The 26,830-nt window shown below is 42.9% G+C and overlaps 3 protein-coding genes across 4 annotated transcripts; all 3 read right to left on the reverse strand.

The window, feature by feature from the left end:
* Positions 1-1,658: 1,658 nt before the first annotated feature.
* On the reverse strand, positions 1,659-3,855 carry LOC120111148 (lycopene beta cyclase, chloroplastic-like). The gene has a single exon (XM_039127705.1). The coding sequence runs from the start codon at positions 3,276-3,278 to the stop codon at positions 1,764-1,766; it is 1,515 nt and encodes a 504-aa protein (XP_038983633.1). The 5' UTR covers positions 3,279-3,855; the 3' UTR covers positions 1,659-1,763.
* LOC120110150 lies at positions 3,368-9,427 on the reverse strand. The gene is made up of 2 exons (XM_039124171.1): positions 5,961-9,427; positions 3,368-3,494 (listed from the first exon to the last, which is right to left on the reverse strand). The coding sequence occupies exons 1-2, from the start codon at positions 9,425-9,427 to the stop codon at positions 3,368-3,370; spliced, it is 3,594 nt and encodes a 1,197-aa protein (XP_038980099.1).
* Positions 9,428-14,283: 4,856 nt separating this feature from the next.
* LOC120111150 lies at positions 14,284-25,949 on the reverse strand. 2 transcript variants are annotated; one of them, XM_039127711.1, is made up of 7 exons: positions 25,571-25,949; positions 20,889-21,290; positions 20,484-20,532; positions 20,105-20,405; positions 17,308-17,368; positions 15,389-15,611; positions 14,284-14,646 (listed from the first exon to the last, which is right to left on the reverse strand). In XM_039127711.1, the coding sequence occupies exons 1-6, from the start codon at positions 25,919-25,921 to the stop codon at positions 15,426-15,428; spliced, it is 1,350 nt and encodes a 449-aa protein (XP_038983639.1). In that variant the 5' UTR covers positions 25,922-25,949; the 3' UTR covers positions 14,284-14,646; positions 15,389-15,425. The 2 variants fall into 2 exon arrangements, with proteins under 2 accessions (XP_038983639.1, XP_038983642.1); XM_039127714.1 differs by lacking the exon at positions 20,889-21,290.
* Between the last annotated feature and the right edge of the window lie 881 nt (positions 25,950-26,830).

Consider the following 26,830-nt stretch of genomic DNA (forward strand, 5'->3'; position numbering starts at 1 on the left):
GCCAGCCAATATATGTCAATATGTGCTGAGCATGGTGTGATACATATCATGCCAATGCTACTCCAGCACAGCAGTCGGCACCAGAACATTGCACTTAATCCCTCGCTAAAGTTAGCCTACCACCAAGATTGGCAACTGAACCTATATAAACAGCAAGCCAGAAATAGATCAAGTCAGATACAGTCAGTTAACCCAGAACTAAAAGGAAGATCCCCAGTAAAACTTCATGACAACCCCAAAACACTCAAAAGTTTCAAGAATGACATGGACCTCCTCCATCTTCGAACACTTCCTACATAAATACACCATGAGCACACTGTTCAGCACAAAAGTTCCAATAAGTAACAGCTCCCTCCAGATAAAAAGACATGTTAAAAGAAACTGGAGGTGAAGTAACAGCATCGGCCATAACCAAATGGCACTCTATGTAAGTGAGCCTAGCAGAATACCAAAAAGAATCAGCCGCACCATCCCATAGTTGTTACAAGTTACAAGATGATAAGCACCTTAACATAGACCAAAATCCCTATGCTAAGCCAGCACTACCACACCAATCAAATGAAAAAAAGTGACTACTGAGTTAATGAAACTATGAATAATAGTCACAGCAGTGGCATGATGTCATGAACATTAGTGCCAACAGCAGCAATAAAAAGAAAACCCAATAAAAGATACCACACCACTTCCACCTTAACCTTGTATCACCAGCTGCCTTCACTCCAGAAAAAACATATTCAGACTCAATGTTGTAGCTGATTACAATATACTAGTGTGATCGGGACATAAGTTACCTATATAGCATCAGAAAATAACCCTTTACTGACACCCAAACCATTTAGCAGGTTTACTCACTTCCCTAGGTTTTGTTTCTGTCTTCGTTCCAATGAACACGATGTGTTATTGTTTCAACAAATGTTTTGGTTAGGAAAGTTTATAGCCTTGTCATAAAACCATTAACAAAGCCTGACAATGATTTTTTCTAAAATCGAACCTGCGTCCAAAATATGGCCTTGTAAAAATGAATCCAACTCAACAACAAACACTAAGGACCCCTGACTCACCTATGACCCTTCAAAAAGATGTTCCTAATTTACTTATTATATTGTCTGCAAAATTCTGCAAAAATAAAATATCTTGGATGCACAACTGTAGCATGTGGAGATGAAGCCTGACATATCATTTTTTTTTTAATGTCAGAAACAGACATGAAGATCTTAAGAAATGCAAGTTATGTGGCACATAAACAAATTCAGAGTTTGACACTCTGGATCATGTGCCTCTTGTGATTTGATATATATGATAAGCACAATTAGTAGGCACTTACCAGGTGAAAAAGAACAAAAAACATTACAACTACATAAGCTTTCAGGTGGAAGAAAAAAAACATTATTTTAGGTTTCAATTACAGAATCAAACCAACCAATCTGGTATACTCTTCATGTTAATTTAAACTAGCAATACAACTATAGGCTTTATGTGGAATAGCATGCTGTGGGTAACCAATAAGTGCAAATTTATCTCTTTTCCAGATAGTTATTATCAAGATTCTGAAGAAAAAATTCTGGAAGTCAACAGATATTCCAAAAGAAAGAGCATTTAAGGTTCTCTTCTATCTTGAACATTTCAAGTCACAAAATTCAGCTCATAAAAGGATATTATAACTAACTGAAAGCAGTATTAGATATAAATTGATGGGAAAGAGATTTAGATACAGGTCATAGATACAATATTGCAGTTACAAGAAAACCGGCTCCTCTTGTCAACTAATTTTTCTCCCGCAACAAGTTCTTAATCATATTAACTAAAGGAGGCGTACCCTTGGCCATGATTTCTAACCTAGAAGTATTTGAAGCATGTGAGAACAGAGAAAGCCCAAAAAATACAAGCTCAGGAAGAAACAATCTTGATGACAGAAAACCATGCCAGTAGTGAGGCTCTAAATTAAAAAAAGCATCAAAAAACCTCCTTGTTCCTTGCAAGTCAAGTTTAAGCAGGATATCCATACCGAAGCAGAAAAACTCCCTTTGCCTTCTCCTTTCAATGGGCCACAGATTCTTCCAAACCTCTGCGGACAGTTCATTACCTGAAAGATCATGATCAGAACCAAGGAACCGAACAATTGAGTTTGCAACAATCGGAGCCGCGGCTAGCGTCCTTGCTACCATGTAACCTGTTGATGGGTGAACCATGCCTGCAGTCCCCCCTATTCCAACAACCCTTTGTGGAAGCACCGGAAGAGGGCCTCCCATAGGAATCACACATCTCTCATCTTCTTCAATGCTCTTAACTTTGATACCTAAGTGCCTCAATCTAGCCACCATCCTTTCCTGTATATCCTCCATTCGCAAACCAGGACGAGCAACCAAGGAAGTCTCTTCCAGAAATATCCCTGTTGAAGAAAATGGCATCGCATACAAAAAAGTTGGAACTCTGCAGTTTCTCTCTTTCAAAGCTGTCCCATCTGTGAGATGTGAATCTCTCCAATCCATGAAGACCATCTTGTCCAAATCGAATGGGTGTTCTTCCACTTCTGCCAAAATTCCATAAGCCACCTGGTACCCAGGATTGTAAAGCTTATCATACTGCACAAGACACCTTGAAAATCCAGTGGCATCAAGAACCACGGTGGCCTGAATTGTGACACCATCATTACAAATTAGCAATGATTTCGACTCCTCATGAATCACCTTGACAACCTTTGCTGGATGGAACCGGACACCATTGGATACACATTTCTGCATCATCTTCGATTTGAGCTGCTTGCGATCGACCCGAGCATAAGGCCGACCGAGAAGCTTCTTCTTGAGGTCATCCACATAAACCACTGCACCAGGCCAGGTGGCATCAAGGCAATCAAGAAGGTCCAAGGCTTCAAATTCATCAACCCAGACACCATAGTTATTAGGCCAGATAAGTTTGGGGGATGGGTCGATGGAGCAGACTGAGAGGCCTGCCTCGGAGACCTGCTGGGCCACGGCGAGCCCTGCAGGGCCGCCGCCGACAACTGCAAGGTCCAGGGTGAGACCTTTCGAGGGGTCGTACAAGGGGAGATCAAATTCAAGGTTCTCTTTCTTGGTTTCGGGCACGAGTTCCAGAAGGGCATTGCTGCCAGCTCGAGCCAACCCTTTCTCAGCCCATTTCCGGTGGGATCTCCTACAGGAAGCTCTGCGGTCCTGCCGCTGAAGCTTTCCGGAGTGAGAAAGGCCCTGCCTTTCCGCAAGGCCGTGAACCGGGTGCAGCAATTCAAGCCTGCTGTGGATTCTGAGGAGGGCATCCATGAAACCTAGGGTCCGGTCTCCAAGGAAACCTATTTCTCAAATCAAATTGGCACTACAGAGAGCTCAATTTGGTATTACACTTAGGTATCTCAGAGCTTGAAGCGGATGTCGAGGGATTCCAAAGAGACAACTTTGCAGGAGAAGATGAGAGGAGTAAGAGAAGACAACAGTTTTAGATGAATTTCCCACCGGTTCTGAGATGCTCTCAGTAATTCCCTGAATCGAGAGATAATTAAGAAACAAAGACCACAAAATCTAGATGGGTTTGCGTGAATTCCCCGGAACCCAAGTGAAACTTGGTTCTTCGAGGGGATTGGACGAGGTTCCGAAGGAACAATCGAAGGAATCGAGTGCGCCAACCGATAAGATTCATTCAAGGGAGGACCGGAACTCAAGGCAGGTGCTATTTGTAAACGAGGAAAGATGGGCATGGAGCTCTTACCAGGAAGAGAGAGCGGAGGAGGAGGAGGAGGAGGAGGAGGAGGACGGGAGCCATCGCGGTTTGAGGATTCGGAACTCGACAAATTTGAGAGGTTGGAAGCCCCCTTCGGAATTGAGGCCCGTAAGATACCACCCCTTCCCGTGGAGTTTTGCAATCGTGCAGTTTGGCGCGTGTCATCCGCAAGAGGTGGTCGGTCGCACTTCCATTTTAAAAAATTAATTAATTAATTAATGTACTTTTGACTTCTATGGTGCATTTCTTTTATTTTTCAAGGATAATGATAAGGAGGAGTATTCAATGGTTGCACTGTAACAGTGGAGAGCAGACATCATTATCCTTGTATAAGAGTACTGCTTGGCATAAAAGTAGCATACCCGAAATGACTAATGAGATGAAAGACTTCATTGCAATTTTATCCTAAATAATGGTTCATAAAAATTGAGATGCACAAAACATTTTGCTTTGTAAAGCCCCTTCCATTTGCTTTTCTAATTTTTCTTTTTTTTTCCTGAATTATCAATAACTACTACGCTAAGCTCAGCATTAGAGTGCTTCTCTAAAGCTTGTAGTTTGTAGGTGTTATTGGGAAGTAACATGATTGGGATAATAACAGTGAGATTTTAGAACGCTTATTTTTTTTTAAATATTTTATATGTATATCCTCGTAAAATACTTGTTTTACTATTTTATTTTTTATTTTTATTTTGATATATTCATACTTTTTTTTTTTTCAAAATAGAAGAAAGCAAAAGATCATGTCATTTTCTAGATTTTATAAGAAAAGCCATTAGTAAGGGAAGGAGAGGCAACCAAGTTCTGCCCAGAAAAAAAAAAAAAAGAGAGTACAGTTGGTGGTTGTCGAAATGCAATCAATTGTTGCTGACAGTCATCGTTTTCATTTCCTAATGCTATGCAATTCTTAGGAACCTAGTTTGTTCAAAAGAGTATGCACAAATGAATGGATCTAGAATATATATTATGCAGTAAACAACCATTAATGACTGTCCGTTACTTGAATGGTAAGAAAGCATCGTTATTTTTCTGCATATATATCATCTATCGTAAACATTATGGCGGCTTGTTCTTCGGTGTCCCCTGTTTTTCCCTTCCTTAATTTTTTTTTCCTTCATTCGGAGCATAGTAGAGAATCATCCCACCTAGACCCTCCGCATATAAGTGTATGGGTACGACTGCTAGTTTAACGCTCGGGTTATCCCCCGCGTTGTAAATTCCGAAGTAACAGGAGCACCCAAGGCTTGGTGCCATGGATATGTCTTATGGTCTGTACAAGAATATTGTCGCTGGCCATTAAATTTTATAAAGAGCTGCGTTACGATCAGAGACATGTCTCGCCAGCATTATTTTTTGGATCAGATATTGCAATGTCACGTTACGTAGAAAAGAGGACCATCTCAATCTAGGAACAAATATATCTCGGCCCTTTTTTTCTCAAATACTGTCTCCGGTGCATGCACGCACCGCCTTTGCGGGCACTGTGTGGCTTTTTCCCATTCAAAGAACTGACCGACTGGATGGGCGAAGTGGGGGGTGGGCCACCAACCCACTGACCTCGAGAATATAAAAAGATACTGCTGCTGCCCGCACGCAAAAAGTTCCCACTGACCTCCCCCTACTTTTTTTTTTTTTTTTTTTTTTTTTTTTTTTTTTTTTTTTTTTTTTTTTTTTTTTTTTTTTTTTTCTGAAAACGGGTGCTTCATACAGTGCGGGTACGAATACACCCAATAAAGTCAAAATACAAGACCTCACGGAGTGCCAATGGCAACTCCGCCTCCCCTGCCCAGAGGGCATACCCCGAGTGGTGGGCCACATGGCCAGCCACCCAATCGGCTGCCCCATTGGCCTCTCTGAATACATGTTTGGCCAAAATGGCCCCTCCCTGACTCATCATCACAATATCGCGAATCAGGGGGTGGTCTATGGTCTCACCCCCCAATCCCCTCTGAATCCATCGGACAACAGTGGCCGAGTCCCCCTCCAAAATAATCGAGCTGGCTCGCAGTACTGCCCTCGCATGTCGAAGGCCTGCCCAGGCGGCGTGCAGCTCTGCTCCTGGCACCGATGTATCAAACAACTGACACCCACCTGCGGCCACTACCCTGGAGTGTGGGCCCCGTATGACAAAGCCAGCACCGCCCCGCGTGCCGCCATCCAGAACCGACCCATCGAAGTTGACCTTGAGGAAGCTCAGGGGTGGGGGCTCCCAGGTGAAATACACCAACTGGGAAGCTGCCGAGGCAGTGGGGGAACCCCAGGTGTCCCGAGCTGTCAAAGGTCTATCTGTAGAAAGGGCGGGTCTGATCTCCAAGGCCTGTGCTCTAGCAAGCTCTGCCACAAACCTCGGTGACACCCTGCGCTCACCGAGAGTGCGGGCATTCCTTGCCAGCCAGATCTGAAGCGCTGTGCAAGTAGCTCTAATGCCCTCCTCACGGGTCCGTGAACTGGCTAACCACTGCCGTGTCACCCTGAGAAACTGTAGCCGCTCACTCCGGGCCCCCTGCGGGATCCCAGCCCACTGCCATGTCGTCCGCGCCCATGTACACTGGAAGAGCACATGGTCCGCTGACTCCTCAACGCCGCACGTCCCGCACTCAGCAGGGACCCCCCAACCTCGCCTGCTCAGCTCTGCTCTCGTAGGAAGTCGGTTCCAGAACACCTTCCATAGAAAGAGAGCAACCCTCGGATGAAGTCCGGACCTCCAAATCCAGGTACAGTCCGGCCCCGGCTCATGACCTGACTGCATGGCTCGCGTGATGTCTCTCAACCTGACACTGGCCTGGCTCGAGGTGCCCCACACCCTGACGTCCGGCCCCCCACATCCTGGTAATGGAAGGGATCGGATCCTCGCAGCTAGGTGTACCCCGAACAATGGCCTGAGTCTGGCCTCATCCCATACTGCCCCTCCTGGTACAAAGAGATCGCACACCCGTAATCCCTCAACTGCCTCTGTGTCAAACATAGTTGGCCAGCGGCTCAGGGCCAAGGAGTCCACCCATGAGTCGCTAGCCACCTCAATACTCCGGCCGTCACCAATCAGAACCCTGATATGTGCTGATACTGTCGGCGGGTGCCTCCCGATCTCACGCCACATGAAAGATGCTCGGCGACCCCGCTGTGCCATCCCTGAAGCCCCTCGGCCATATCTCGCTGCCATCACCTGACTCCAGAGGCCGTGCGGCTCTAAGATGAACCGAGCCGCATGCCGGGCAATGAAGGCCTCGCGCCTCTCAATAAGGGACTGTACTCCCAGACCGCCCTTACTAGTGGGGCGGCAAACCTGCTCCCAGGCAACCAGGTGCACTCCGTGACCTCCACCGTATGACCCCCACAGGAAGTCCCTAAGAAGGCGCTCGATCCTTAACAGGATCGTCTTGGGAACCACTGTGTTGGCCATGAGGTAAACCGGTAGAGATCCCAGCACTGCCCTGACCAGTGTCACTCTCCCCATCATGGATAATGAGGACGCCCTCCATCCCTCCAGTCTGCTCTGAACTCGCTGCACCAACCCGGAGCACTCTGCCACCCGCAGTCTCCGGCCAGTGATAGGCACCCCTAGGTAGGTAAGCATCCCCTCCTGCTCCGGTATCTGGAGGATCCCTCTGATCTCCTGTCTGACTCCGCTCTCTGTGCTGGGGCTGAATGAGATGGTAGATTTGGAGAAGTTCACTCTCTGTCCGGACGCCGCGCAGTATGCCGCCACCACCCTGCGAAGGACCCGAGCCTCTGTAGTCCGTGCCCTGGCCAAGAGAAGACAGTCGTCAGCAAAAAGTAAATGTGTGATAGGGCGAGCCCCCGTGGCTGGGGTATAGGCCTCCAACTCCCGGCTGGCGCACACTCTCTGCAAAGATCGAGATAAGATGTCAGCACAAATAATAAACAAGTAAGGGGATAAGGGACATCCCTGCCGTAGCCCTATGGAGGACTCAAAGTAAGGTGAAGGTGTGCCGTTGACCAAGATAGAGAACTGTGGCCCCCGAACACACCCCATAACCCAGTCGATCCACTGCCTGGGGAAGCCATAAGCCTCCAACGCCTGCTGAAGAAAGCTCCATCTGATCCTGTCGTAAGCCCGTTCCATATCCAGCTTGACTGCCATCAGACTGTGTCGCTTCGATGCGCGTCGGAGATCCCACATCATTTCCTGGGCCAGCATAATATTATGAGAAATATTTCTGCCAGCCACAAAGGCCCCCTGCTCCTGGCTAATGATACCAGACAGGAGGGGCTTCATTCTGCCTACCATAATTCTTGCAACAACCTTATATAGGGTTGTGCACAAACTAATGGGCCTAAAGTGACAAGGTTCGGCCGCATTTTGGCATTTAGGTATTAGCGTGATGAAAGTGGCCTTCCAGTCCTCAGGCATAGCTGCCTGGGCAAAAAAGCACTGGATAGCCTCCACCACCGCTAGTCGGATAATGCCCCAATACCGCCGAAAGAAAAACGGGGGAAAACCATCAGGTCCCGGGGCCTTGTCTGCGGCCAAAGCCCATACTGCCTCCTGTACCTCCTGTGCCGACACTGGCCGGGTCAGGAGTACGCTCTCAGAATCACCAATACCCACATCCACCGTCAGAGGAGGGGGGTCCCCATCACTGGCCGCCTCACCCTCCGTCCACCTGGAGCGAAAAAAGTCGAGCAAGACCTGCCGGATGGCAGGCTCCCCCTCCACGCGGTGTCCAGACCCAGCTCGCAAGGAGTGGATCATGCTCCTCTGTCTCCGAATAATCGTCGACCGATGAAAAAACCTAGTGTTACGATCACCTTCGCTTACCCACTGCACCCGAGATTTCTGTCGCCAGAAAATCTCATGCTGCCGTAGTAGCGAGTGGTGAGTCGCAAGGAGTCCCCGGAGGTCAGCCATGTCACCCTCCGGAAGCACGCCTCCCAAGTCCTCCTTCCTCTGCAACTCAGCGATCGAAGTCTCAACCCCCTCTAATCGCCGAAAGATATTGCCCACAACCTCACGATTCCACCGGCGAAGGCGCCGTTTAGTCAGCTCAAGTTTGCGTGAGACCCGTTGCATGGCATCGCCATGCACCGGGACCCGCCACGCGTCGCGGACAACATCCCAAGACTGGGGGTACGACAGCCAAACCTTCTCAAAGCGGAAGGGGCTGCGATGCGTAGAACCGGATGATGTGGATAGCAGCAATGGGCAATGGTCCGAGGCTATCCGAGGCAAGTGGCAAACCCGGCCTGTAGGGAATCGGAGGATCCAATCAGGGGTCGCAAGGGCCCTGTCTAATCGCTCCCAAACCCTAGCACTGCCCAGCTGATTATTGCACCAGGTAAACTGTGGTCCGGTGAACCCCAAGTCTACCAGGCCGTTCCGCGACACAAAGTCCCGAAACTCTCTCCTATCCACTCGATCCGTAAAAGCCGCGCCCCCCCGCTTCTCATCCTCACTCTGGATACAGTTGAAATCACCAATTGCTACCGCCGGAATGCCCTGGGCGGTCAGGTTGGTGATCTCCTGCCAGAGGACTCTCCTGGCTCGGTGGTCCGTGCTAGCATACACACCACACAGTACCCATGGAGCGGCGTCGGGTCGTGATATGATCATAATGACTTGTTGGGAGCAGTTGTGGAAGACATCGACTGTCGCCACACCTCGCCTCCATAAAACCAAAATGCCCCCCGACAGCCCCTGGGAGTCGACTGCATAGGTCTCCCAATCCCTCTCCATGCGTCGTCTCAAACGGCTGAGCCCATCACCAGATAATCGGGTCTCACATAGGAAACAGATCTCCGGACTATGGACTTGTACTAAACGTTTAAAGGTAGACATGAAGGACGGCTTGGCCGCCCCCCTACAGTTCCAAGCAAGTATCATCATGGGTCACAGTCCACGTAATCGGCCTCAGACTCATCCTCCCCCAGAGTCGCAGGGCCATCCTCAGGCCCGGCACCCCGGCAATCTCGCCCCTCCTCCTCACCACTAGCTGCGGATACCGTCCCCATAACTGCTGCCCTGACGCGCTGCACGGCAGAAGAGTGGTCCGTACCCCCTCCTAATGGTGGAGCCTCGGCCATGTTCACCTCGGTGTGTGGGATGGGGTGGTCCCCCGCCACACACACACCTGGGGTGGCATCCTCCCGCACTCCCGCATCTGGGGTGGGTGGGCCAAAGCGGAAGACTCCATCTGGGCCGCCCCCAAGGTCCACGAGAGCATCCCACGGTCGGGACTCGCTCGGCCCGCCCACCATAGGGTGGTCCTGGCCGACGGCCTGCGAGAGCCCCAGACCCACCGCCAGCTCCTGGCGTGGTGGGGTAAACTGGAAGGGCCCCACTGGTGCCGCAGGTCCCCCGTCCATGGTCAGCTCGTCCCGGGCCAAGGGTGGCAGGTCAGCCCGATCCCCCACACCCAAGGCTGGCTGGGCAGGGTCCAGTGGGTCCTGGGTCGCCGAGGCCTCTGAACCAGCTCCGAGGCCCCGAACTAGCGAGGCCTGCAGCCCCATAGCAGCTTGGGTCCGCTGGCCCTGCTGTTCCAAGGGGAGTGCAGCCCACAGCACAGGAGCAGCCCCAGTAACGGTGCAGGGCACACCCGCATCAGCAGGCGCGCACCCGGTGCAGGGCGCGCCCGCTGCAGCAAACGCGACCCCGGTGCAAGCCGCGCCCACAGTGACAAGCGTGGACCCGGTGCAGGGCGCGTCCACAGGCGACGGCGCGTCTCCTGCGCCTGGCGCGCCGTCTGATCGCGGCGCGCCGTTGGCGCCAGGCGCGCCGATCAAGTGGGCCGGCCCACGGCCACGGCGCCCAGCCCGCTGGGCCCGTGCGCGCTGGGCCTGCCCAGTGTTTTGGACGACAGGGCCTGGGCCGCCATGTGGGCCAAGGCCCGCTGGGGGCCTAGGCCTTTTTTGATTCTGGGCTCGATCCACGACCGTCCCATGGAGCCCAGGGTCACCCGAGACGGCCGGGTCGACCCGCCGGCTTGGCCCCGGTTCGACCGAGTCAGGTCCCGGGTTGCCAGCCAACGGAAACCAGGCGGCCCCTGTTAGGGCGGCCGGAACTGGCCTATCCCCCCCACTGGCCTGCGGCGACCGGCGGCGCGCGACTTTCGTTGGCTTCTGCCAACCGTCGGTGTCCGCCGGTGACGCCGGCGAGGTCGGGTTGACCGTCGGGGATGGCGCCTGGGTCGATGACGGCCCGGGCCCCTTATCGAGCCCGGTCGTCTCCCCCGGTCGCGGCGAGGGGTTCACCCGTGGAACTCTCCGCCGTGTCGCCACCATCCAAGGGCCATACACTGGCCCTTGGTTCTCCTCCTCAGTGGCCGGAGGCGCCCGATCTGTCCCGCCTCCAGGGTCCTCCGCTCCCGAGGTCGGGTCACCCGCAGCTCGACCAGTCGCCTGAGAACGGCATGCGGCGGCGTCCGCATGATCCATGCGTCCACACCGGGGGCAGATCGCCGGCACGTTCTCGAAGATGAAGGGCTGCCAGCGCACCCTCGTCATGCCTTGAATCAGCACCCCTGGCAACAGCGGCGCCGTGGTATCGATGGCCACCTTTACACGGGCAAAACCCATGGCCCCCTGTTGCTCTGTGACCTCGTCCACGGCAATCGGCCGGCCCGCCTTAGCCGCGATGTGGAGGATGGTCGAAGTCGACCAATACTCCGGCGGGAGTCGGGGCAGGCGGAGCCAAACGAGCGCCGTCTTCACCGTGTCGGCGTCCGGTTCGAAATCCGGGACCCATGGGCTCATGGCGAGGAGCTGCCCCGCCACCACCCACGGGCCTTCGCTCAGAGCTCGGTCCCGGTCCTCCGTCGACCGGAACCGGAGGGCGAGGTGGTCGTCCGCGAGCGGGACGGCCACCACGTCTTTCAATTTAGCCCGGGCGGCCACGTCTTTGGCCACCCACTCCGCCGGGATGCGGCGGCCGAAACTGCGCGCCACCAGTGCGCGCCCTTCCCATTTCAACCGGGCCGCCGCTATCGGCTCCTCCGGTAGTCGGAGGACGTCCGGGAAGCGGCGGCTCAGCCGCTCCACCTCCGCGGCCGTGGGCCACTGAGTGACCCACGGCCCCGGCCGAGCCCAAGCACCGGACTTGCCTCCACGCCCAGGGTTGGAGAACTTACCCGGTCCTCGAGCCGATCCCTCCGTCGTCTTCCCCGTCGGCTCCGGCGTCTTCCCCATCGGTGCCTTCCCCTTGCGGTCCATGGGGCTACCCCCAAGCCGCCCGAGGTTCACCTGACGCCGAGACGAGACTGCCGATCCGGGAAAGCTTGCCGAAACCAAGTATGTAGTGCTTCACACCGCCCCGCCCGCCCGCCGTGAATGACACACCGGACGGCCAGAGCCTCGTCGGACGCCGATGGTGACGCCGCCGACTAGCCGTTAACACTTTCTCTCTCTTGAACTGGAGCTTCTCGCTCTAACTATCCGTTTTTCCTCATGAGTTTTTTTTTTTTTTTTTTTTTTTTTTTTTTTTTCCTACTTTAGCCCAAGAGAATTCCTATATTTTGTCATTCCCTTAAATTTCAATGAGTATTGTTACCGGCCAAAGCGGCTTTCGGACCGTGATGGGCTAGATTGGCCATGCTCGACATATATTACGAGCTACAACAATCATATTTAAGAGTTCTACGATTATCAGCTGAATCTAGCGAGGCACTTTCGAGATATTAGGATCCTGATTTGTAATGACATGAAGTTTGAAGCTAAGCACGTTTACAGAAAGGTCAATAGGGTCGCAAATTAGATAGCATTTTACGTCGCAAATCACTTTAGAGGTGCACTGTAGGTCAAAGAGAGAGAGAGATGCCTAGAACACTTTGAGATTTGTTATTTTTCAATCTTTTTGAAAATATCTATACTATAATTATATGAACCATCTGTCTTAAAAGAAGAAGAAGCAGCAGCAAATGCCCGAAAGCACATTTGAGGCATGATACAAAATCTTGCACCCCTTTCAAGATTATCTCAAAAACTCCGCGACCACGTAAGAAGGCCACCATCATGGTACGGAACTTGGTCATAAGTTCGACTCAGAAAATGTTATGCGCGATCAAGAAACTGGGCAGGAAATCTCGTTCTCCATCGTTAAAGAGTCATAAAAAACTTTTAGGAGACATGTCTAAGAAACATGAAGAGCCAAAGTTGGGTTGGGCGATACCATAATCACCCATTTCCACGAACCATGCTGGTTTGGGTGGCTTCTGAGTTGAATGATATTGTAAGGACAAAACTTCGTAAGAGAGGACTTCATAAAATATTTTATAATTCACCCCAAGATTCCCAGCAAGAAGAAAGGCTTTTTTTTTTTTTTCCCTACTTCTTCTTCTTCCTCCTCCTGGCATGAAGGGCTCGTTTGGTTCATGAAAAGCATTTTTCCTCATAGGAATATAATTTCTGAAAAATAAATTTCTAGAAAAAAAATATTTGGAAAAATACTTTTGGCATGTTTGGTTGACCATGAAAACATGACAGATTTCTAAAGTGCTTATGTTTGATTGACCATCAACTATTCTGAAAAAGTTATGTATAATTCCTATTATATCCTTAATAAAAATTAGATATTTAATATATTTTTAATGCTGAAGAATCTTTTTGGAAAAAAATAAAAATGGAGTAATTCTCGGCTTACGGAAAAGTAACTATTCTATGTTTTTCATGAAATTTTTTTCCATGAAACGTGAAAATCATATTTCCATAGGAATACAACTTTTCTATCTTTCTTTTTTGAAAACTCTAATCAAATAAGAGGCATCTCATTACTATTCCGTTGACCACATTTTCATCTTTTTTTTTCCACGAGCTAAACGAGCCTAAAGAGAAAAGGTTTTGAAGGTGTGCTCTATCATCCTCTCTGACTCAAACACTTGTTTATATGAGGTTCCAAATATTGGAAGTGTGTTCAAAGTATTTCGATGCTGGTGGATTTTCATCTTTGGGCATGCTAGCCTTGGAGAGAGGAGCATGTAAAGATGTGTCCACTGTAATGACAGTGTATCAAAATCCATGATAATCCTTCGATTTCAGTCTCCATGCCTCTGAACATTAGTCCTGAGGTGGATGAAACATATAAATTATTATGTACACCTCTTTCGCTGTCACTTATTTTTACGTTCTTGTGCATATCTTGGATGTCATTTATCGTTAGGGTTGAGTCATCTTTTTCCTTAGATGATCCGGAGGTGGTATCTCTACCACTAAAAGTTTTTGCTCATAAGCCGAAAACCACTAATCTAATTTATGCAGGAAATTTGAAAAGAAACAAGAGCAAATAGATAACCCATTTACATCCTAACACTTCCCATGTTTCTCCTTCCTTATTTCATTTCCTCATCAAAGCTGGACGCCTGTAGTTTCAGATCCCATCCTAAGCTGAACAAGTATCACAGACTCATTTGCTGGCAATGGGCGTTTTCCATTCTGTGTCCAGAAACATAATAGGCCTATGTAACTGTGATCGCAACAAGAAGATTTGGGTGGCTATTTGTAAAAATATAGAAATGGATCCGCAGTGGAGCCACAGCTAAACAGTACAAAGGCTAAATTGCAAGATGACCAGAACAAAAAACAGATCAGAACCCTGCTTCCACATATATAATTTCATATCAGCCTAACTTTAAAAGCTTCATCCTTAAATCATCCACTAGCATTTTGCATTACCTACCACCTCCTCTGCAATTAGCTAGAATACAAGAGCGATAGCGCACGCAAAAAAAAAAAGAAAAGAAAAAACCCAAAAAATTGCCCTGCAAAACAGTAACAAGGATAGAAATACAACAGCCAGCAGAGATTAGAGAAGATTAAAATGTCCAGAGTCCACAATGAGTATCCAGTGCACAAAATACGTTAGCTAAAAAAAGGTAGACTTTTAGAAGGAAGGCAGCATCTTCGCCACTAATAGAACACTAAGTAGGTTCAGCTCCCACAATCAGCAGATGTTGCATCCAAGTTAACCTGCCAACACAATTAACAATTTCTAAAACTCACAAGCGGTGACATGGAATTTAACCTCCGTCTTGCTGAAACTAAGAAGTGATCTAGAATGAGCTCTATATAGGAATGAGAGTGATCAAAAGAGTGATTAAACAATTAATTGCAGGACAAGGGTATTCAGTTTGGCCTACAGTTGATGACAATCATAGTAACAAACAAACGGTATGGAACCTTCTTACCCAAAAATAAAACAAAAAAAGAGAATGCCATTTAAAAAGTTAATAGAAGAATTAGAAATTATCAAAAATAGAGTACCTATCAATATGTTAAATATCAGCAAAAGAATACAAACCATGATATGCCGTACCGGATGGGGCGGGGCTTGCCGTACCGGGTGGTACTGGGCTTTCCATACCGTATCGGTTCGGTACCGGTATTCGGTACGGGTGGTATAGCGACACTCGGTACGCCAAAAAAATTGCGTACCATATTATACCGACACTATGCTAGTGTGGCACCAGTACGGGATCCGGTACCAAAATAGTGAACCTTGATACAAACTATTCAAAAAGTTACTAGAATTTCAGAAAAGCAGAATAATCAGTAAAAATCAGGGAGTAAAAAGTCAAGAATAAATGGAGATGCTTAAATAAAAGCATTTTGTTATTAACATAATGATAACTTGTATCTCATGCCAGTCAAGTGACAGTTAATACTACTGACAGAAAATAAGAGGAGCATTTTCTGAACAACCATTTATTACCCATGTGCTGGTTAGAATTCAGGATTCAACTCGATCCTCATTTACAATCACCATGCATCATGATCTTCCTCTCCTCCCATGTCAGTCTTCGATGTAAATTTTGCACATGGTCATGGAAGTCCAGATGCAAACTTTGCAATTTTTTGGCCTTGTCATATTCCTTAGTTCTGCGGTGAACTAACTTTAGTTCTCTTGACTGCTTTTCCTTTAATTTCAGCTGCCCCTGCATTTACAAGGCAAGCCTGAGTCGTATATAGTTATAAATAAACAATTTTAATCATGTAAACAGCCTTAGTTCCAAATTGAGCCAGTGTTCCATCAAATCCTACAATGTATATACCTAGGCAATGAGTTCATGGAGAAAACAGAGTAATTTGATTCTGGATCATCCCATTGTCTATAAAAATGCACGGAAAGAGACAGCTTCATGATATGAGAGGTAGCATTTTTATTTTATTCATGTACCCATTTCAAATCCAAAATATTGAGATCAGATTAACCATAACCAACGATTCTTGTTCAACATATCTTGGAGTGATGTTACAAATCCTAGTGCACCACTCCTTTACTGAGGTTAAAATAACAATATCATCTGGCAAGGAACTCTTAGACAATTGGCCGATAATAACATCACTGTTCCCATCGGCATTCCAAAACCGGACACAAAACTTCAGATTCATAAGGCTCCTCCATGGCCACAAGTAAATTTAAGAACTAATTCCAAGTCCATGTTTTAAGCCCAAAATGCTATATGGGATAAACCATTTTGTTTAGTGAATGGAAGTTGACCTTTGGTGTAATAGTAGTTCCACTTATTGGACATGATAGCAGATTATTGTAGTATATGATGCAAAGTTGAATGCCACTTCCAGATCTATTAATGCTATCTACTATTCTCAAGGCACCGTGTCCTATATGCACCTTTTTTTGCATGTTTTCAGTTATCAATGATTGATTTTTCACATGAGGATAAACCTTAATCATATAGACATTCAATTGTTTCAGCAAGATAGCATCCAAGGTTTGCAAATTTTCATGTAGGACAATGAACACAACCTTTATCACAATTATTACAAAATAGCACATAACGCACAAGCAAACATCTTCCCAAAATAGTCATATATCTACTCGTTTATGCAGAAACTTAGCTTTGTTTAGAAGGTGAAACCCAAAAATGAGTGGCCGATAACTGCAGTTATGTTCATACAACAACATAGACTTATCTATGGTGGTGATTGGGCATATGCTGGCACTGGATCTAACATGGAAGAGAAAAGGAGTTGTGATTATGGAAACTTTCATCCACAGAGTGCCTAATGAAGATGGATACGGAAAACCACCTCCTGGGAAGAATCTGATAACCTTAATTTTTGGGATTATACAATCGGTAAGGTCTCTGATTCTTTTAAATTTCTTTATTGCCGCTGATGCTTTCTCTCTTACAGATATGGTTCTTGGGGAAGTAACACGTGGATAGCTGGTCCATGCATCCAAACCGCTCCTTAATGTCCTTATGAAAGATGACATAACCTTATTAAAAGGTATACACCCTCTGTGTCTCAGCAGATTGTATCATCAGCCTGTGAGTGAGAGAGGTGGAGAGCTGTTCCAATGTCCTGGGAGCTGCTATTGTTTAGAACAGCGCTATAAAATAGTTTATGTAAACTTGAGGGTGTTTTGAAACAAATAGATCTTAGGTTTCACATGATGGTCCGTATATGTGGTATAAGACCAAGGTACTGCAAGTCTAATGTGTTTATAGAACTATATAGGATAAGAATTCAGGGAGAGAAGATTCTATGGCTCTTAAAATTTCTTGCAGAGCTTGGCACAGTAGACACTAGTTCAATTATCGGTGTTTATATCCAGCAAGATACTGTTTTGCCTCGACAAACTACCAAAAAGGGTATATAACTAACCTCAAATTTTGGCATCACACCTTTATTTACTCCACACCATTTTTCACTTGTCACCCAAGGCCTGAAAAGAATAAGAAAGGAAACAAAACAAAGAATACTGAACGTATGAAATGAGCTTCTTGAAATGATAATACATGTAATATATGATAATCAACAAACAATAAGTAAATGAAAGTGACATTCTGCCGCTAGTGATAATAATGAAAAGAAAAAAAATGACCGCTAACTTTACACTACAAGCCTAAAAGTTAAATGGCTCGTTAAAAAATTTTATACCTGGAATGTTTTTGTAAAGAAATAAATTGAAAATTTTGAACTCAATCTTATGGTTAATCATGTATGAAAAAGAAAAACAATCTTTTCTTACCTTGTACGACGGTGACGTGATAAAACAAAGTGCGCAATCAGGCTAAGATAGCACTTTCAATCTAAAGCAAATATCTATATGTTGGTCCATATCAAATTATACCAAATGATAAATAAAGAGTAGCATGATCACTGGTGTAATATAGAGTATACATCAACAAATGACCATTGTGGTATGTATTGACTAGTGTCAGCTATTTAAGAGAGTATTTCTGAGATGCATTACACTACAGGCATGTGATTGGGCTAACACAATCTGTTCAGTCATATTGTGAGATCCATGTCAGTGGAGTCAAGAATCCGGCCATAGAAATCAGTGAAGCAATTGAATCTGAAGCATACTGTAGTAACGGTAGAATATATTCAACATTTTACTCAGTATCTTCCTACTAGTTTCATAATCAAATTGATTTATTGGCAGATTTTCATAGACCTCCTAGATTCTTTCAGTAGTTTTGTCACATAATGTGTCAGATTAGCTTAGGCCTTAATCACTATTTACTTCCATATACCTTTACATCATAATTGAATGGAGTATTGGTAATTTGAAGTCTTTTCTGAGTGCTTATTATTTTATGATGTTGATTTCACCCCAATTCTATGTTTCTAACATCATTCAAGATGAAAGTTTGGGAGCAAGATCTAAAGGAAGACAAGGTTATATTGTGCAATTGTTTTTCAAACCTATGCATTTTTTCTGGCCTTAGTTTAGATTCATTTTAGGATGATTCCCCTTCCTTGCCTTAAATTAAAGAATTCAAAATCTTTTGGATCCCTTGCTCTGTTATTTAAGTAGAAATGTAGTGGTCTTAATGTGATTATATATACTGCTTCCACATGTTTGTCCTTCGGGCACCATAGCTTTGTGGGATTCATAGTTCATACCCCAAGAATGCATTATGCCAAGGTTAAATCAGTAGCAACGAAAACCCACAATGAGATAAACTAATAAAGAAGGTCAATTTGCAACAAAAAAAAGTAGACTCGCAATAAAGTCGACTACCTTCTTTTTATTTAGGAAAAAATAAGGTCGACCACATAAAGTGGGTTTGACTTATATGGTGAACTTTCATACATACATTCAATGGCTGCAAGGTTGATGGCAACCAAGATTCAGACTGGCACAGAAAAGTTACAAGATAATGATATCAAATATATGGAAGCATTAACGTGGATTCAGATAAGCCACTATGCGAGTAATGGTCATTGAGTTTCTCAGAGTTTTTCCAGTTGATTAGCCATGTCCAGAAACTAAGGCATAATAGGTTGGAGTTGTACATCAATCAAAATTCATCTTGAATCAAAATGGATCTCATGGTAGTAAACACAAATAATAAAGGAAAAAAGCCTTATGACTTGTTAATAGGAACAGAGCACACATAGATGGCAATGTGTGAGGTTATAAGTATTTTTGGGAATTTGAGATGACTTCAACTGAAATAAACCCATCATGTATGAAGATCTGGATGGACCCAAATAACCCTATAGAAATTGAGGGCTGCTAAGTAATGAAAGGAATTATAAACTAACAGATTATGCATCAGACAGGACCGGGATAATCATTATTTATTAGCAAAAAAAGAACTAATCATTAGCAAGGAAATATTTTTGGATGAGGCTGACATGGAGGCAACCCAATATGCACTAAGCAAGTGGGAGGATTTTGAATAACCATAAGAGAGGGACGCATATGAACTTTTCCTGAATATTTTGATTTACTGCACCCTGAGATTGCTGCAACTAAGTGGCAGCCAAAAATACATATATCTATCTGCCATGGTATGCCATACCAGCCCGAACCGTGCGGTACAGAGTATACCATACCGTACCAGTTCGGTACCGGTATCCAGTACGGATGGCGTACCAACATTCGGTACGCCAAATAAATTCCGTACCGTACCGTACCGACACTGTGCTAGTGTGGCACCGGTACGAAATCCGGTGCCGAGACGGCGAATCTTGATGGCTGCTTACTAACACTTTTACAAATCAAGAAAATCACCACTTTGGCTTTTCGCTACAAAGCCTCTGCTGAAGAGGGACACCTTTAGCTATCTTCATTAAGCAACAATAGTATGCCCCAACTTCCATTCAAAACATTGAACCTTAGAACCTTTGGCTAAAAAAACTGCAGCATTCTTCATTTATCACCATATCTTGAAGCCTACCTGACACTAAATTGTAGAGGATGCAACTACACTAGGTAATCTTATTGTAATTTTTTTAATTCCAAGAAAATAGATATGAGATCAATGCTACCATACTAGCAGCAGACACCACATACAACCAAGAGACTTACTACACATTTTTTTTTATTCTTAAAACCAGCATATGATTTTTAATTCTTCAACTTGGCATTGCATGTATTTCAATGAAAAGGAATTTTTATTCAGCAATGAAAATTCAAGACAAACAAAAATGGCCACTTCACCTCCCACTTGAAGACACGATGATGTGTGAAGGATCACATAAAAATTTGAGTAACTTATCAGCATGTTCCTTGGACTTCACAAAGATGGTTCCCGTATGATATGATGTTGACCAATAACAAGGAAAGACAGCTGCTTGACAATATATGGAAGTTTGTTCATGTATGAAATCCATGATGGTGACCGATGACAAATCTTTGTCCAAATTCTCAATATGGAAAAGGTGATAGCTTTCTTCATGGAAAATATTAATTTGCGATAAATCTTCATCTAGTTTGGAATTACTTTTTATGCAACTCTTCCCTGCCAATAAAAGGTCAGACATGAATCATGTTTTCACCTGCATGCTATCTATCATTTAATAAGAGCAATGAGGTCTACCTCTAGATGTCTGCTCCAAAACATTACTTGAATCAGGAATCCTTATTTCCTACAACAACCAGAAGATTCATCAGAAAACTCAAGAATATGATTCTTCCAACATATGAAGAGGGTTACAGAAAATTTTGACTTGATCTCTACAATTTTTTTCATATACCATTTATACATGAGTTGTAGTGTTATACTACAACTATGTAATTATCTTATGTAACCTGATTTGAAAAATGGGTGCAAAACTAGATACCAGCGGAAACATTATTTTTCCCTTCTTACTATATGGCAAATTATCAAAAATTAAGCATAAGTGCCGAAAAAGGTAAACAATCCCTCTAATTGATAAAGACAAAAATTCTCAGTTTATATCAGGTGTATGATAACCATACATACCCACATGCACACTCATACCTTGCAGTGGAGAAAAGATTTTTGTGGCTTCTCTGAACGGCGGTCAACTGTTGACCTATGCATCCCACCAAGGCGTGCAACAACTGTTATATTAGAAAACTCATATCCAAATCCAACTGATTCAGTTTCATGGCTTGGTGCAGGTCGCAGAGGCCTAGGTGTTGCTCGGAAAGGGCTAATTGCTGGGTCCACTTGCATGCTTGTTTCTTTCAGTTTCCTCCTTGCAATATCCAGAAAATGGTTTAATGTTTGGTCTTCTACATTTTTAGACTGAAGAAGGCATATATTTTCTACACCAGTTATTGATCTCTCCCCTGCCATAGGACCATGTTGCCAAAGAACACTAAAAGTGCAGGTGCATATAGATTCTCCTTCACAGAATTTGTGTTTGGAAAAGGATGCCTACCATTTGAACACCACAGTTCAATATCCAGAAAAATAGATCAATGTGATGACTTGATATAGATCAGAGTTTTAAGATGGGTCTTAACAGACATTATAACAGTTCTAGTCACCTCCCATTACTTGTCTGCATCTTCATGCAAGCCTGCATGATATAGTACATACATACGTATGCACGTACATACATACGTATCTACGTACACACACATAGATAAATATACATATATATACATGCATACATATATATATACATAGGCACCTACATATTAAAGTACATTAACATATGTTCATGCATGCATAGATATTCGATAAGCACGATGTCGAAATTCATTATCATAATTAAAGTGTTGCATAGCAACTTTTTACTTTGTAGGATTGGAGATTTTGATACAAAATTAGCATATTAAGGTGGCATTTGGTGACCCAAATGGGATCACCAAGATAATCTTAGATCACCGGTGATCCTTATCCTGAGATAATATGATCCCTGATGATCTAAAATCACTGTATTTGGTATGCTATGTTCTAGTGATCAAAGATTTCCGGATATCTAGGAGTAACCTGTTTGGTATTCCATATGAATCCAAGATCACTTACCATATAATACCAAAACTACCCTTAATATATTCCATAAGAATATATTTATTAATCATATAAAATATATTATAATAAAATATTAATATATTTATTAATTTATTAATTATTTTTGTATTTCATAAAAATATAGTTATTGGTCCTATAGTTTATAATCCTATAAATATATATTAATTGTTATTATAGAATTAGTATTTTTATTTATAATTATAATATATTATTTTTAATAGTAATGTTTATTTTGATAAGAAAAACAAGACAAATAGAAGTAATATATTAAATAATTTTATCATATAAATAAAAGTATAATAATATATTTCTACTATAACTTAAAATTATCATTGAATAATAATATGACAATAATATATTATAATATAATATATATCATAAATGCAATATATAATATCAATTATAATATAATAAAATATAATATATTAATGGTATATTGATATACCAATTTTTTAGCTAGATTGAGGGGCATTTTTGTTCTCAAATTTCAGCCCAAGATCACTGCCCAAGGGTGATCTTGGATATCCGACCTCAAGGATAGGTATCCCACCATTGAGTTGGACGGTGATTTGAGACGTGGGGGCGATTTGGGATCACTGCCACGTAAGATCACTGTAATGCAACCAAACATGGTGATCTCATCACCTCCATCCACATTATCTTTGATCTTGGGATGATCAACCCATACCAAACGCTATCTAAATGTACATGCGTACTGCTATCGGACCCAAACCCAATACCAAGAAAAAGGCCTCCACAACCGGGATACCATATGACCAAAAAGGATTGGCATTCGGGATGTCAGCACAACGCACAGTGGATCCCTAGTATAAAGCATCAATCTCCTTATGACATTTTGCCCTGAAGCTTTTTCCTTTTACCAGGTTTTGGCCCCAAAGCATTTTCCAATGTACTTTACACTCTACACATAAAAAATAAATAAAAAAAAAGAGAGCAAAATTCAAGGATTAACTACCAAAACAGAGTGCCACCCAAGGATAGAAACCCCATCAAAGTAGATAACAGAAAAGGCAAAAAAACAAAACTAAAATTCAAAAAAAAAAAATCAGAATCCAGCATTGACATAAAAGCAAATAGCGCCAACAATTGATATGTTACATCTGCTGCTAGCTGACTTTGTGGGGAAAAAAAACTGCTTAAATGTGACTAAAGAAACAAAAAACTGAAAGAAACCAACAGAAGGAACTAGTTAGAAGATAAAACCAACACATTTAACATTGAATATTTGTCAGAATTTAATTAAATGAAAGCATAATTTCCTGATAGAAAACAAAATAACACCAGGAAGATCCATAAAGTAACCAATTGTTCAGTTGATATCACAGACCAGAGATAAAGCTTAAAATATTGAGCATGTAACAGCACATGTAAAACAACAATTCAATATATTTGGACATAGAACGAGGTCAATCAACAATATGAATTCCAATTCCAGACAATAACATACCAAACAGTTAAAATTTCAGTAAGAAATAGAAGTAAATGATCCATTTTCACAACAAATGAATTCCGAAGAACAGAGCACCACTAAAAGATATTATACATGGAAAACATTAATATTGTTTATTAAAGCACTGCCATTATAGCATAAACTTCTTGAGCAATCAAAAGGCAAGTTGTCCATGATCCCTATCATACATATTTTGTTCTTTTTGGAAAAAACACCTCACTGGGTTCTATCCCTTTAAGAGAGACGAGAATTGCATGAAGCAGAAATACAATTGTATATATAAATATGGTTAAGCTCAAAGTTAATAGGAGTATAGGCCCAAAACCATCCATCCTCTCACATGCCTCAAACATGTTAAGAAAAAAAACTTCCAAAAAAGAAAAGAAAATGCAAATAAAAACCTCAGGATAACAAACTACAGAATCAAAGAAATTTTCACTAAGAGAGCTAGAGACACAAAATCTAAACATAGAATATCATAAAAGGACCAGAAAACATGGAATTTGAAATATCGACCAACATAAAATTTCCACTCCAAAACAAGACAGGCATGCACAACAACTTAAAAAAAATAAAAAAATAACTCTTAAAAATATAACTCTTGCTAAAAAATTGCACAGTAAACTTCGAGAGGCAAACAGTGATCTTAAAACCCAAAACTTTGATACCATGCAAGAAAAAGAATGCTCTGACCCAAATTTTTATAGATTTAAAAAAGAATCCAGACATGAAAACCAAAAACCAGATTAAAAAAACAAAAATCCCACAAAGTTTCAATCCCAATCAAGAAAAAAATAATTAAATAAATGTAGACACAACATATCAACTTTTCCAAGAAAATAAGATTAGAAAAACAAAATCTATGCATGCATATGGATATATAAGATGCAACGGGACATTGAAATTAAAGAACCCATGCAGTTAATTATGACCGAAAATATCTAGAAACCAAGAATCATATATTTTAGTGGTCTCTAACCTATACATTATGTGGACATAAAAATGGACGGTTTTCATTATTCTAGTGTACTAAAATACATGATACAGTATTTAAATTGAGAATTCATCTTATAGATCATAATTTACATATTGTAATATATATATATATATATATATATATATATATATATATATATATATATATATATATATATATATATATATATATATATATATATATATATATATATATATATATATATATATATATATATATATATAGGTTAAAAAGCAACAGATTTTAATGCTTAGATTATAGTAAAATATGGTATCAAATCATTTTAACCATTCATTTATTTTTTGGCAACAATTCGATACATAGATTAGAGACCACCACATGATTTTTAGTTTCAAGTATTTTTAGCAGTATAGATCATGACTAATGGTATAGATCTTTAATTAAGTTGGCGTATTATTAAATTTAGACTCGAGAGGAATAGATACCTGCTCTCATGTCGAGAGAAGTAAAATCCATATGTATATATGTATGTATATATGCATGCATGTTTTCAAGTTACACTTGTTACATCTTTTTTGAATTGGATAATATCATCTACTATCTTGAAACTACATGCACACCAAAAATTATGCGACATGAGATCCCTAGCATATGCATCAAGTGGTCAAAAAAATATATCATCTCATATTATTTAAACTGTCTAATTTTTAACCATTTGATCAAAGGCTAAGGATGTGTAAATCGGATCTTTAGATAATTTAGATGTAGTAGGCCAGGCTTGGATCATCGAAGTGGGACCCTACCATCCATTTAACAAAAACAACAAACCTAATAACAACGAAAACAAGCGTAATCATAATAATTTACCATCTTTACACTAAAAAGAAAAATGCGTCAACGAACATCAAAAATCCCCACTCCAGAACAAATCATGCCAAGTTAATAAAACAATTAATAACGCTTAAAGAACAGAACAGAGGTTTTATGGAAAACTAGATAATTTTGAGATTCAAGAACCATAACGCTTAAAGAACAGAACAGAGGTTCTATGGAAAACTAGATAATTTTAAAATTCAAGAACCAATCTCAGAGGCCAAAACTCTAAAGTCATCCGAATCCCGATAACAGAGAACCCGCCTCAAGATTCACGTAAAAGTCCCACATCTCCCCCCACAAAAAAAAAAAAAAACGAAAACAAATCACCAAGAAACCCTTAATCGTACCCAAAATCTAGAAAGAACCACTCACCGCGTCAATTACGGCGTCGTAGAACCGGATGTCGTTATCCCCGAAGGCGTAGGAGGCGCAAACCTCCATGCCCTCGATCACCTTCCGGCACTCGTCGTCCTGAAGCTGGATAGTCGTCGGCCGAAACCGTCCTCGAAACTCCTCCAGCTCCTCCGCCGTCCGAAACCCATCCGCCCGGTAGAGCTCGTCATAGTCGTCCGAGAAATTGCAGTACATGACGCGGAGGGCCCCCTGCTCCACGCGAAGCCGCACCGCATACCAGGCGTCGTCCAAGGGGGCGCGGAAGTCCAGGCATTCCGTCTCCGGATCCTCGCCGAGCGCCGGCGGCGCTGCCGCCCATTTCGGAGCCATACCTCTCCCTCTCGTGGTGATTCCTGGCGACGGTTGGTGCCGCAGGCAATGACACGATGCGACGTTGTGATGTGATCGGTCCTTACGGTCTTACGGAACTAAATTACAATGTTGCCCCTTGCCTTTTGTTTGTTATAATACCCAATTATGTCGGGTTCACTTGGACTTGGGTCCGGTCTCACTGGACCGGTTCGAGTTGTGGATGCAGGGACCAAACCCAACCCTGGACCGGACTTGGACATTGGGTTTAACCAATAAATGACTCAAAGGAGTTGAAGAGCACTTTCTCTGGGAGTTTTTGGACGGCCAAAAAGTACTTTCTAGCCCTCCAAAAGCACTTTTAGATAAAAAAGGATGTTTGATAAAAATTTCGAAAAATTGTTTTAGCTTTTTCAGAAAGCTAAAAACAACTTTTTGGGAGAAGCTCCATTTTGGAGCTTTCTTCCCCTCCAAAAGTACTTTTGGATGAACAAGAGTGTTTAGTAAAAATTTTGGGAAGTTGTTTTAGTTTTCTACAAAGCTAAAAATAGCTTTTTGGAAGAAGCTCCATTTTGGAGCTTTCCGAAAAAGTTGTTTTGAAATTTGTCAGAAAGCTATTTTTTTTACCAAAATATACATAATAAAATATAACAATTACATACTTTGTCCCTTTATAAACCTAAAAATCTGCTGGAGCCCTAACGAAGAACCCTAGTCATGGATTAAATAATTTAATATTATGTTATATTATGAAAAAATAATTTATGCTAATAATTATAATATTTATACCTTTATTATTGTATTATACTATAAATATAATATTATATTACATTATATCATAATACTTTAATATGTTATGTTAAATAATTTAATATTATGTTATATTATGAAAAATTAATGTACGCTAATAATTATAATATTTTGTACTTT

This window comes from Phoenix dactylifera, chromosome 1, assembly GCF_009389715.1.
Source record: "Phoenix dactylifera cultivar Barhee BC4 chromosome 1, palm_55x_up_171113_PBpolish2nd_filt_p, whole genome shotgun sequence".
Classification (NCBI taxonomy): domain Eukaryota; kingdom Viridiplantae; phylum Streptophyta; class Magnoliopsida; order Arecales; family Arecaceae; genus Phoenix; species Phoenix dactylifera.

Coding starts and splice junctions, on each gene's coding strand:
- LOC120110150 (XM_039124171.1), bottom strand. CDS start 9,427: ATGGAGAGGGATTGGGAGACCTATGCAGTCGACTCCCAGGGGCTGTCG. Junction 3,495..5,960: donor ACTGCCTCGGCAGCTTCCCA/GTTGGTGTATTT, acceptor CTCTCGATTCAG/GGAATTACTGAGAGCATCTC.
- LOC120111150 (XM_039127711.1), bottom strand. CDS start 25,921: ATGGCTCCGAAATGGGCGGCAGCGCCGCCGGCGCTCGGCGAGGATCCG. Junction 20,406..20,483: donor TTTGGAGCAGACATCTAGAG/GTAGACCTCATT, acceptor TTTTATTGGCAG/GGAAGAGTTGCATAAAAAGT. Junction 17,369..20,104: donor ATCGTGTCTTCAAGTGGGAG/GTGAAGTGGCCA, acceptor TATTCTTTTCAG/GCCTTGGGTGACAAGTGAAA.
- LOC120111148 (XM_039127705.1), bottom strand. CDS start 3,278: ATGGATGCCCTCCTCAGAATCCACAGCAGGCTTGAATTGCTGCACCCG.